The sequence below is a fragment of the Sphaerodactylus townsendi genome, linkage group LG16 (genome assembly GCF_021028975.2).
Source record: "Sphaerodactylus townsendi isolate TG3544 linkage group LG16, MPM_Stown_v2.3, whole genome shotgun sequence".
Taxonomy (NCBI): Eukaryota; Metazoa; Chordata; class Lepidosauria; order Squamata; family Sphaerodactylidae; genus Sphaerodactylus; species Sphaerodactylus townsendi.
The window spans coordinates 22,717,493-22,730,608 of NC_059440.1; the positions used below are offsets into that span (position 1 = coordinate 22,717,493).

General features: G+C 45.8%; 1 protein-coding gene across 1 annotated transcript in view; it reads right to left on the reverse strand.

The window, feature by feature from the left end:
- Positions 1-13,116, reverse strand: part of LOC125445537 (von Willebrand factor A domain-containing protein 5B1-like) — a 33,518-nt gene that overhangs the window by 16,843 nt on the left and 3,559 nt on the right. Inside the window, exon 3 of the mRNA XM_048518624.1 lies at positions 5,330-5,452. Coding sequence (XP_048374581.1) covers positions 5,330-5,452 — 123 coding nt within the window. The remainder of the gene's footprint in view (positions 1-5,329; positions 5,453-13,116) is intronic.

Sequence of the window (13,116 nt, forward strand, 5' to 3'; positions counted from 1 at the left end):
CTGCCTTGAGGTTCATAAACCTATCAGCAGCCTGCTTAGCACCACATTCTAACAAATCTGCCCTAAGGGTTTTTGCTCTTTTCTAGTCGTTCTTACTTTACTTAGTTTCCATTTTAATTTCATTTTTTTAAAAAAAATGCAGCTTTTTCATTTTTTATAAAAACATAGCCTAACAGTATTAAAACTTGTAAAGGCTACATGTTTAAAAGTTAACGGCCCTTTTGGAATAACAGCTGCTCATGTACTCATTTGTGTTTGTAATTAGAAGTCACGTGAAAACAGCTGGTTTTTGTGGCCGCTGCCATTCATGCTTCATACTTAACCTCAAGCCCAATCATTTACCAGCTTTCTCTTCCCTACACGTTCCCAGGGATTTGGACTAATGCACATTCAAGTCAATTTGACAGAGTTGTATAGCTGCTGGCATTTAGATTTTCAATGGCAGAGAAACCTTTGGCTCTTTGGCTCAACAGCTTTTCGTGTGACCTGAGGTCTTTTTAAAATTTAACATAGTCTTACCTGTAGGTCAGCATCACTCTTCAGTTTTAAGACTTGCCAATGCAAATGGCCAGTTCAAAAGGTGGCAACCCATAGATACTTCTGTCTGCTTTACCCCAGAATAAATATCCTTTCCTGATATCCTAGCTTGAAATTGACAACTGCAGGTTGAGACATTCCTGAAGGTATGCAGGTAGAGCCTGGAGATTGTCAGGTTTGGAAAGGCAGACAGCTCAGCAGGGCATAAGGTCATAGAGTCCTCTCTCCAAAGTAATAATTTTATTTAGAATCATAGAGTTGGAAGAGACCTCAAGGGCCATCAAGTCCAACCCCCTGCCATGCAGGGAAACACGATCAAAGCACTCCCGACATATGTTCATCCCGCCTCTGTTCAAAAATCGCCAAAGATGGATACTCCATCACTCTCCAAGGCAGTGAATTCCACTATCGAACAGCCCTGGTGGTCAGGAAGTTCTTCCTAATGTTTAGGTGGAATCTCTTTTCCTGCACCTTGAATCCATGACTCCGTGTCCTAGTCTCTGAGGCAGCAGAAAACAAGCTTGCTCCCTCTTCAACATGGCATCCCTTCAAATATCCAAACATAGCTATCATGTCCCCCCTTAACCTTGGCTTCTCAGACTAAACATCCCCAGCTTTCTAAACCTCCCTCTCTTTAGGGAAACTGATCTTGGTCATCTGGAAATCAAGTGCTACCTGAAGGGTGACTACCCTAGGACAAACCTACTTGGGAATCAGGATTTCATGCCTTCTCTGAAGTAAAGCCCTATGCAAGAGGAGGCTAAGAAAACCAGGAAGTGGGTGTGACAGGGATGGATGGATAAAATACAGAAGCAGGCAGGGGAGACTGGTTTGTTGGAATGGGCTGCTTAGGGGAGCTAGTAAGCCCTGCGGATTGCTGCAGCAAAAGGGAAGGCATTTCAGACCAAGTGGAAAGGAAAACTGTAGACTTCTCTAGTATGGGTGGTAGAAGTTGGGAGAATGGTAGGCTTACATCACCAGGGACATGGCAGTATATCTACCTCAGGGCTGAACCCAGCAGTATGTGAGCAGCCCCTGCCAAATGTAGTGGCTAGGTAACCTTAGGCAGCAGAGTTAAGAATTCAGAAAACACCAACCTTATTTTGGGATAATTAAGAATTTAAAATTAAACAGACTAATGTATTGAATAAGTGCTCCATGGACCTTATGCTATTGATTATAGATAGGTCCACAGAAGAGGAGGAGCGGTTGAGAACTGAAGTAATTTCCATGGAAAATGATTTCAAGAGAAAAAAACATACTACTATTGTAGATGATAAACTGGTGGGAATAGAGAAAAGCATACAGGAATTTAAGGTTAAACTTAAGGAACTGAAAACAAAAAAATTCAGACGTGATAAGCTTGATTATGAAAATAACAGAGTATACGACTGGATTGAGGGCAGCTTAAAGAGAACTAAGAGAGTGACTTGGCATGATGGATAGGTCTCCTCGGATATCGATCTTACTGATCAGGAGGAATATGCATTAACATCAGATGATGAGGCTTATTCAAATCGGGGCGCTAACCCTAGAAGGGGAAGACGTGGCACTTGAACATCAGGAAACAGGGATGCCAATTCTGGGCAATGGCGGAGCCAAAGAGATAGACGTTAAGGAAATACCTGGAGATTTTTGGGACTGAGGGTGGAGTTTGAGGAGGCGCAAGACCTCAGCAAGGTATAATGCCATAGAATCAAGCAGCCATTTCATGTAGGGGAACTGATAACAGTGGGAAATCTCCAGGGGCCACCTGGAAGTTGTCAACTCAATTAGGCAAAGAGGGACATGGACCTATGCCTGGGAGGGAGCAGACCTGGAGCTTCCTCTGTGGAGGGTGGGTGGTGGGGTGGTTGAAAACCTTCCTGGCCTTGTGGTTGTTTTGTTGGGTTTTTTTAGTTAAAGGTGTTTGGGCAATCAAAGAGAGCTGCCCTGGTAACTGGTTCTTACAGGTGAAGTTGGAGGAAGAAGAGACACCTGGGTGGGGGGAAGGGCTCCTGACTAGGGAACTTGACAAGCCCCCACAGTGGGAGTGTTGGGGTCATTGTTGTGGGTCCAGAGATACACTACACTGGCTCTCAAAGGTGGTTGACTGGCATTGAGCCATTCATTCCCTCCCTCAGTCTACAGGGTTCTTGTGAGAATAAACCGGGGACAGGAGAACCAAGTAAGCTGCTTTAAATTCCTCTAAGAAAGGAAGAGACAAAAACGGCAGAGCCCCTAGAAGGAATGGACAGCAGCGGGATGTTCTGGAACACTCCAAACTAGAACATTTTTTTTTCTTTGCTGTCAAGTCACATCTGACTTATGGTGACCCCTGGTGAGGTTCTCAACACACGAGATGGTCAGCAATGGTTTCCCATTGTCTGACTCCATAGTACAATGCTCAAAATCAGTTGGAATCTGAATCTAATTGGGTATTTGAGTTGTAAACCAAACTTTTGAAAAGGCGTGAAGCATTCATTTTACACCATGCTCCAGTCTCTCACAACTTCCCCCCAAAAACCAGAAGTTATTTGCACTGAAATATTTGCCCATCTTGGTAGTCACATTTTCAACAGAGGAGGCAGCAATACAGTGACAACCAACCAGGGCAGCCCCCTCCCAGCCCAGAGACCTGAGATAGCTACCACGGATACCCAATATCAAAGATCACCTATTATAGGGGCCCTGGAACTGAATAAAAATTCTGAAACAGTGTCCTTTGACTCTTGGGCGTCCATTCATTATGCTGCTAATTATTTTCCTGAAACAATGCATTTTTACGAACCATTTTTTTCTGGCAGAAAAGCATTAGTCATGGAAAAATTTTGACCTCCCCACATCCCTGGAGGTAGAATAGAATTTGAGATGGTTCTTTCCTTCTCTCTTGCTCTCTGGAGCCATCAATCAAGGGCCTTTAACAAGCACAAGGTTTCTTGCAAGAATAAGCAAGGACGTGAGATTTCTACTGAACAGCCCCCAAAGAAAACAGATACCGGGTTGCCACATGCTCTTAAATGCTGAAGGAAGTGTTCTTTGGCTGGCGTGGTACCGTTTCATCTTGACTTTCACGCCATCCGCTGGTGTACGAGAGAGCGCAAAGCGTCGGCTAAACACATAGTCAAGTTGCTAATTTGTATATTTAAACAAACTGCTACAAGTTTTGCTTTCTTCTCCACAATGGAGTGGGGCGGGAAGACTGTGGAACTCCCGCAGAGGCTGATGATACACGGCCAATTATAGAGACAAACCCACAGAAAACAGAGTGGGTTTTTATGAGCTGGCACCAGGGCTTAACTAGACCGCTGGAACCTGTTTGCAGTGCCAGTGCCAAGCCCAGAAAGTGTCCTGATGCTAACAAAACCCATAAGCAACAAAAATGGTTGCATCAAGATCAGAATAAAAGGTCATAGCAGGAGTCAAAAAATTAGACTGAAGCTCACTGCCATGCTCTTGAGGCAGTCTAGCCTACTTCACAGGGTTGTTGTTCAAATCCTCTGCTTTCTGCAGACTTTTCCCCAAAGTCTGCAGAAAGCAGAGGATTTGAAGTCTGCAGAAAGCAGAGGATTTGAAGGTTTTGACTACCTACTGTGATCTGAGCTTTATCAGAGGCGGGACGGTACATACACAAGCAACAGTGTGTGCTTCTGAGCATCTGCAGAGGTTTTTCCCTCTCACCTACTGACCCCAACTATCAATAGGTTACCAAAGGGGGGACCTTGGGGGCTTGACTTCTAAGGTTTGGCTAGCAGAATTCTATTTCAGTAGCGTTGAAAAAGGATGGATGTAGTTTACCATTCCTAAAATGTTTTCATTGCAAAGGGTTAATCGTACAAACCAAAACAGCAACAAAAAACATAATAGAATAGAATATTGGGCCATTCGGCTGCTTCTGCCCCAAAAGACATTGCCATTGTACACACCAAGACAACACACACACACACCCCCCCAGAATAGAACAGAACATTGGGGCATCTGTGGTTCTCTGCCCCAAAGACTTTACCTTTTACACTCCTATGGAGTGTGTGTATGGTGGGGGGGGATGATATCAGGACAAAAAGGAGTGGCAATTGGACTGAGAAAAGTGGGGAGGAATGGCAGAGCAGCCAGCCAGAATACTCCATAAGCACTAGTGACTTTAACAGTCACAACAACTATGACGGAAAGGACACGTATGTGATTCACCCTCCTACTCTATCAAGACCCGGGTGTTTGGCCCCAGGTAATCCTCCAGAGGGATGGGCTAGAGATTACCTCCAGTTCCCCCAACGGCCCCCTCCCTTTCTATTCTGCAGCTCTGGATTCTATCACTCCCAAAAGGCTGGGGGGAGGTATAGTGGAGCAGATGAATCAGCAAGTGGGGAGGGGTGGGGGAGTGGGGCAGAGCCCAGGCAATGAGCCCAGCCACCTTAAAAAGGGTTCATGTTGACTCTCTGCTGCTATTTTCGCCACATGGGCATTCCCTTCCCCATGCTAAAGGATTCGGTGCAAGCAAGCACGGTCTCTTTCTGTCTCTCCCCCCTTCCTCAGTTCCACAAGCATCCTAAAAAGGAGATGATTTGGGTGGATCTCGGTGGTTCAGCAGCTAAAAGACAGGACGAGATGCTGAAACTCTCTGTGCCCCTTTCTTCCCCAAAGTCTGCAGAAAGCAGAGGATTTGAATTGCCTCCACAACAAGTACACACCGCTTTGGAGGAGCGCTGAGTCCAGCCACCCAGGGCACCCTTAGACCCACACAACATTTGCAGAGATCTTCAGACCAGCAGGTAAAAACAGTTGCTGACCCCTTTCTCCCCCTTTGCTCTCTTACCTTGTTTTTTCAAGCGGGAGGAGGCTGGATCAACTTTGCAGGCTCCCCTGACAGTTCCTTCCCTCGGACCAGAAAGCGTGGACGATCCTAGGAAGCTGCCAGCATCTGCCACTTCTGCCGACTCTGAAAACACAACAGAGTGAGAGAAGACATCTAGATGTGGAGAGGGAGGCAGGGAGAGTCGGCAACCTGTGGCAGCTCCCCCTCCCCATGCCCAGATTGGCTCAGCATCCTCCTGACAGTCCTGGACCACTGCTCCAGGTGATGCTCGATCTCACCTGGGACTACATTGGCAACCACCTCTTCCCTGCCTGTCAAATTTCTACCGTTCCTTTTCAGCTCTCCTGGAGCTGTTTGTGATGGTGTGGGGAAGGCTGGAGGCTTTGCAGAGGCAGGGGCAAAGGAGCTTTGCATCCCTGCCAGCCTGCAAATCAACAACGCACACACACACACACTTTTCCGGAGAGCTGTTTGGGTGACCATTACAAAGATACGACCAGCAGAAAGGTAACCATAGCGATTCCCCGAGTCACACCTTAGCCTCCCTTGGCATAACTTCCACCACCCTCTCCTAAGGACTCTGAAGAAGTTCTCTGATGTGAGTCGATTTCCCTTCTGTTTGAGAGGATCTGTGGCTTTCAGTTCTTTTGAGAAACAGGTGGGAAATCAGGTCATTTAATTAACCTTTCCAGTATGTGCGTAGGGGGCGGAATCATATTCTTCTGATCCCTTCAGACCTGTACTAGCTCCAGCCCAAATCCACTTGCTTCCTATTCCGTTCCCCTGTAATGGTTCAGGGAGGGAGAAGGAACATCCTTGCTGCTGAGATGAAAGTGTCTGGACTTTCTTATTTGTGCAGTACTAAAAAAGAGAGCCAGTGTGGTGTGATGGTCAAGGTGTCAGGGTTCGAACCAGGGTTCGAATCCCCACTCTGCCATGGAAGCTTGCTTTTTGACCATGGGCCAGTCACACATTCTCAGCCTTGACCCTGGTTAGTATTTGGATTGGAGACCTTCAAGGAATAGCAGGGGCAAGACATGGAGGCAGGCAATGGCAGACTTCCTCTGAGTGGCTCTTGCCTTGAGAACAGAGGGAGGCAATGGCAAACCACATCTGAATAGCTCTTCCCTTGAAAACAGAAAGAGGCAATGGCAAACCACCTCCATAAGGCTCTTGCCTTGATAACAGAGGAAGGCAATGGCAAACCACATCTGAATAGCTCTTCCCTTGAAAACAGAAAGAAGCAATGGCAAACCACCTCCATAAGGCTCTTGCCTTGAGAACGGAGGGAGGCAATGGCAAACCACATCTGAATAGCTTTTCCCTTGAAAACAGAAAGAGGCAATGGCAAACCACCTCCATAAGGCTCTTACCTTGATAACAGAGGAAGGCAATGGCAAACCACATCTGAATAGCTCTTCCCTTGAAAACAGAAAGAAGCAATGGCAAACCACCTCCATAAGGCTCTTGCCTTGAGAACGGAGGGAGGCAATGGCAATCCACATCTGAATAGCTCTTCCCTTCAAAACAGAAAGAAGCAATGGCAAACCACCTCCATAAGGCTCTTACCTTGAGAACAGAGGAAGGCAATGGCAAACCAAAGGCCTTGAAAACTCTATAGGTTGCCATAAATCAGCTTGACATCCCCTCACCCTAAAAAACAACAACAAGGGGAAATATTTACTTATGTGATTTATAACCTACACCCTAAGACCTGGTAAGGAGCCTGTCAAAGTTAAAGCACTTAAACCATAGAATTAACACTAAGACTGTACAGAAGGGACTTCAGGGACGGGCTCCCTCCTGCCAAATCTGCTGACCATTCTCCTGCAGCAGAAGAAAAACAAGCATTTTCCAGCTTGCCATTCTCCAGGAGTTGCCCAAAGATCTCCCAGATTTACAAGCACTCTGCAGACTACAGAGATCAGTTCTCCAGGAGAAAATGGCTGCTTTGGAGAGTGGACTCTATGGCATTATTCCTCACTGAGGTCCCTCCCCTACCTAAACCAGCACGGTGTAGTGGTTAAGAGCAGTTGGATTCTAATCTGGAGAACCAGGTTTGATTCCCGCTTCTTCACCTGAGTGGCGTAGTAGGCTTACCTGGTGAACCAGATGTGTTTCCACGCTCCTACATTCCTGCTGGGTGACCTTGGGCCAGTCACAGTTCTCTCAGAACTCTCTCAGCCCCACCTACCTCACAAGGTATCTGTTGTGGGGAGAGAAAGGGAAAGGAGCTTGTAAGCCACCTTGAGTCTCCTTACAGGAGAGATAGGTGGGGTATAAATCCAGACTCCTTCTCCTCTAAACCCTGTCCTCTTCAGATTCCACCACCAAAATCTCCAGGAATTTCCCATCCTGGCGTTTGCAACCCTTGGTGAAGATAAATGACCCAAGTTGAAGCAAATCTCAAAGCACATCAGGGAATAATCCCAATCGAAAAGCATAATCAGCAAAAAGGCAAGCAGACTCATTGTGTGTTTAGCTCTACATGCGCACTGAACTTGGAAGGAATCCCATACATAAGAAGCCACGACTGGCAGAAGCTTTAACTTGAATGCTCGTGTGCCTGATTTCAGGAGGAAGGGATTCAGAGAGCAATGCCTGACTCAGTTATCTTAGCAGATGGGCAAGCTTGTGTGCAGGTGGTTGCTCCGCTAAGCACTCATCCCAGTCACTCTGGGGCTTTAATGGGTATAACCTCCACTTTGAACCAGGTCCAGAAGCAAGCAGGCAGCTGGTATGACTCTGTTAAGACTGGCATTTCCCCAGTAGCTTGTCCCAGAAGGCGATTTTGCTGCAACAACTCCTATTGAAGCCCCACCAGAACAGTTTTCAAAGTCAACTCTAAGTAGACCTCGTGGCTGATGGGAAAGAGTTTAGTTTCAGGAGAATTTCCCATTTCATTTTTAAAAATCCAGAAGTCTGGGAGACTTTCACAGTAGAGAAGTGCCCAGCCTCTGTTTTATTTTAATCATTGTGTGTTAATGCATTTTAATTAGTGGCTTTTCTGGATTGTCTTTTCCAAGTTCCTGTTTCATGACTGTTTTTTAAATATTCCACATGTGTTCCACATCTGTTTTGCCTCTTCCAGTGGCCTGTTCGATTTCACACCTGATTTTATCAAGAGTAAAAAGCTGCTGCTTAAATCAGCAGGGAAATAAACTAGATTTAGTCTTCTGCTATACTGAATCGACCACTAGGGGTAATAAAGCATATGTTGAATTTCGAAAAAGAAAAAAAACCCAGACGAAACAGGAACTTCAAAACGAGCAAAAAGAGTATGCCGAAAAGGTCTAGAATTTGCATTTTGTTTGCCTTCGTTCTTAGTACTCTCTGGCTCATCTACTGCAATAAGCTGTACATGAAACTATTCTGGAAATACCTCTGGAAATATCTCAACACCATGACACATCATCAAGCACCACAAGAAATGCATATATGGACTTGGCTATGTTTGACATCTGGCTGGATCAGTCTGAGATACATCTAGCTGGCACTTTGTCTACAGCACTTGGGATTTCTAACTCTTGGTTAGGAAATCCAAGAAGAAGAGGAGGAGGAGGAGGAGTTTGGATTTATATCCTCCCTTTCTCTCCTGTAAGGAGACTCAAAAGGGCTTCCAATCTCCTTTCCCTTCCTCAACAAACACCCTGTGAGGTGGGTGGGGCTGAGAGAGCTCTGAAGAACTGCGACTAGTCCAAGGTCACCCAGCTGGCCTGTTTTGGAGTGCACAAGCTAATCTGGTTCACCAGATAAGCCTCCACAGCTTGCAGAGCCGGGTATCAAACCCAGTTCTCCAGATTAGAGTGCACCTGCTCTTAACCACTACACCATGTGGATATCTCAGCCCTTGGTTAAAGTGAAAGAACTCCCACAGTAAAATTTGGCCCTTGGCCATGGCTCTTTCCCAGCAGCGAGTAGGCCTGGGCTGAGTCGCAGAAGGGTCGCAATGTGACCAGCTGAAGGACACACTGCGAAAAACAGAGACATCATAATGAATAGGCCAGAGATGTTCCTGGCATGCCGCCCAGCCTTTCCTCAGTCAATTAGATCATACTTCCACATTAACTTGTCAAAGCTATACAGTTCCCTGGTGCTTGTAGATTTCAGGGGAGAAAACAAACAAAAACGAAAAGACAGGGCCCTGTGTCATTTTGCAAAGTGGTTTGGGGACCTTTTGGATTTTTTTTACAGTTTTATCGCAACAATGGGCGACGAGCAGAACTGATGCACGGGCTGTTCCCCCACCACCCAGGCAGTTAAGTAGAGTAACTCATCTGCAAGCATCGGCAGCAAAGCATGTGGCCTTTTGAGACTCGGGAGCAACCCAAGCTGCTATCCAGATGCCTGACAGTCTGGAGAACGCCATCTGTGTGGCGCATTCTTTGATGCATTGATGCATTTGATGCCCTCTGGAGAGCCAGCGTGGTGTAGTGGTTAAGAGCAGGTGCACTCTATTGTGGAGAACCGGGTTTGATTCCCAACTCTGCCACTTCAGCTTTGGAGGCTTATCTGGTGATCTAGATTAGCTTGTGCACTCTAACACCCACCTCATAGGGTGTTTGTTGTGGGTGGGGGGAAGGGAAAGGAGTTTGTAAGCCCCTTTGAGTCACCTTAGAGGCGAGAAAGGGAGGATATAAATCCAATTCTTCTTCTTCTTTCCCACTTTAGGTCAGGTTGCTATCCTCCAGGTGGGGCCTGGAAATCTAGAATTACAAATGATCTCCAGGCTATGCAGATCAGTTCCCCTGGATAAAATGTTTGCTTTGGAGGGTGGATTCTCTGGCACTGGGCCCTGCTGAGATCCCTGCCCCCTCATTCCCAAATGTCTCCACCCACAAAACTCCAGGAACTTCTTACCGGTAACCTGCAGTTGCTAGCCCTAGCTGGGATGTGAGGAAAGACGTGGGTATTTATTATGGGGTAAAGCAGATGGGGTAACTGTGGGTTGCCAGCCTTTTGAACTGGCCACTTCCATTCGGAAGAGCTGAAGTCTGATGCCAACTGTTAGAATAGGCTGTGCTGAATTTTTAAAAAGACCCCAGGTTGCGCCAAAAGCTACTGGGACCAAAAGTGAAAGGTAGCTTGGAAATCTAAATGCCGGCAGTAATGTAGCTCTGTCTCCAGACCTAACTGGAACACACAGGTTCATTTTAGAAGAAAAAGAGGAGCTTGGATTTATATCCCACTTTTCTCTCCTGTAAGGAGACTCAAGGCAGCTTTCAAACTCCTTTCCCTTCCTCTTCCACAACTGGCATCTTGTGAGGTAGGTGAGGCTGAGAGAGTTCTGAGAAAACCATGTTAGGCACAGGGCTAGGCCCTGTCCTCAGAGCTAAGGCTCTGTCCGGTTACTCACAAATAACCATCCATAAGCTTCTTCAGTGTTCAGAGTTTTATTGTTTCAATTCTGCGCAGAAGAGGGAACCAAGACTCTCCGTAAAAATCAGACAGGGAGCCGGTTCAAAGGGGCTGTTGCTTGTGTAACATAATTTATACCCTCTTACAAACATCCCTCCTTGTCTTCTTGCTCATTGGTTTGAGTCAAGTAAACGTACAGACCTGGTCATCTTATCCCACCTTTTACCACACCTTTCCAACCCATATTTCTAATGTAACTTGAGTCTAAAACACCTCATGTATAAAATTTCTATAACAACTACTGGTTTCTATAGCAATCAAGTCTTCGGCTAATTTCTTATCTCCTTGGTGGGGCCCTGTTTCTTTCAACTCAAGGCCAGTGTCAGGCTGCTCTGAGTTTCCTTTCTCGCTTCCTTTGTGTTAACCAGACTTTACTGAAAAGTGCAGAAATCTCCCCTTCTCCTAAGCAAGGCCTCTCTACTAATAAAATTACAGTTCTTTGTTTAACTAACAGCATCTTACTGACCTTTTATAAATTACCTCTAATATACTTTATATGATTAAATATATGGCTTAAAACATTATAAACTATATGCTCATATCAACCAGGACTAGCCCAAGGTCACCCAGCAGGAATGCAGGAGTGGGGAAACAAATCCAGTTTACCAGATAAGAGTCTGTCACTCATGTGTAGGAGTGAGGAATCAAACCCTGTTCTCCAGAGTACAGTCCATGTGCTTTTAATCACTAGAAATCGGGGGGTGGGGGTGGGGGTTAAAATCAGAATTTCATGACTTTTCTCTAATCTCTAATCTCACCATTTAAAATGTGAATTTTTGGTTAAGGCCCATTGGGGAGAAGGCACATAGATCATTGAAACAACACCTGATTTGTGTGGCGGTTCAATATCAGACATACCTGCTTCCTAGATCTCGGCAAACAATAGTATAGAGTTTTGCATGAGTCCCTGGAAAGAGATTGCCAGTCAAAGTAGGCAGTATTTATCTATTTACATTTATATCCTGCCTCTCTGAACATTCAAGGTGACCTTAAAAATACCAGCATATAGAATAGAAGAAACCAGAAAAGTAAGCTTCAGCCAGTCTGCAACTGATCAACAGGGTAATGGTCACCAAAAAAGAACTGCCTTTCATAACTTATGGATGGGGTGTGGCTCAGTGATAGAGCATTTGGTTTGCATGAAGAAGTTCCCAGGTCCAATTCCTAGCATATCCAGTTACAAGAATCAGGTAGTTGGTGATGTGACAACTCTCAGCCTGAGACTTTGGAGAGCTGTTGGCAGCCTGAGTAGACAATATTACCGTAACATTGACTGATTGATGGTCTGACTTGGTATAGAGCAGCTTGATAGGTTCCAGTAAAGAAGCAGACCCCAGGATCTTCTCCTTGAGGGCTTTGCCAGAAGAGGAGGGCTATGAAACGTCTAACAGTTGCCATTTTAAAAGAGGGAACAGATTTTAAAAAGCTGTTCTGTGGTGTAGTGGTTAAGAGCAGGTGGGTTCTAATCTGGAGAACCGGGTTTGATTTCCCACTCCTCCACCTGAGTGGCAGAGGCTTATCTGGTGAACCAGGTGTGTTTCCGCACTCCTACATTCCTGCTGGGTGCCCTTGGGCTAGTCACAGTTCTTGGGAACTCTCTCAGTCCCACCTGCCTCACAAGGTGTCTGTTGTGGGGAGAGGAAGGGAAAGGAGCTTGTAAGCCACCTTGCAGGCGTGTAGATGCAATGGGGACATTCGGGGCGGCTTATCCCAGGTGGCACCATTGCAGTCACTTGGGGAGGTGGGGAGGCGTGTCAGGGCGTGTCAGGGTGGGATTTGTTAGGGCCCCCTCCCTTTGTCACTGCCACTTTGAGTCTCCTTACAGAAGAGAAAGTGGGGTATAAAGCCAAATTCCTCCTCCTCCTCCTCTTCCTCTTCTTCAATAAGCACGTGGGTCTATATAGACTGAGGCTTGAGGGACACAAAAGCTCTTTACAAAACAGCTCTTTCTGAAACCGAGCAATTGTACTTATTGTCAGCCGTCAAATGCTGAATTTCGTGGCATATTCTCAGCTATCAGCTAATACTGACAACAGTGTTTTGCCAGAGGCTTCTGCTTGTCGTTTCTCATTCAGCATTTCTGAGACAACGCGAACTACTCTTGACAACTCTTTTCTCTCTTTGCGTTAAGGACAGCCTCAGGAAATATGCCGATAAACACGATAAATGTTCCCATTTTACAGGCAGATAACCCAGCCAAACAAGAGGTAGCCCACCCAGATACATGAATGTCTTAAGTCAAATTGACATGTTTATACTCTTTTGTGCTATGTTTCTGTGGAAATATTTATTTATTTATTTATTCAATTTATACACCGCCCTATACCATAGTCTCAGGGCAGCTAACAAATGGGGATGAAACCCCGTTA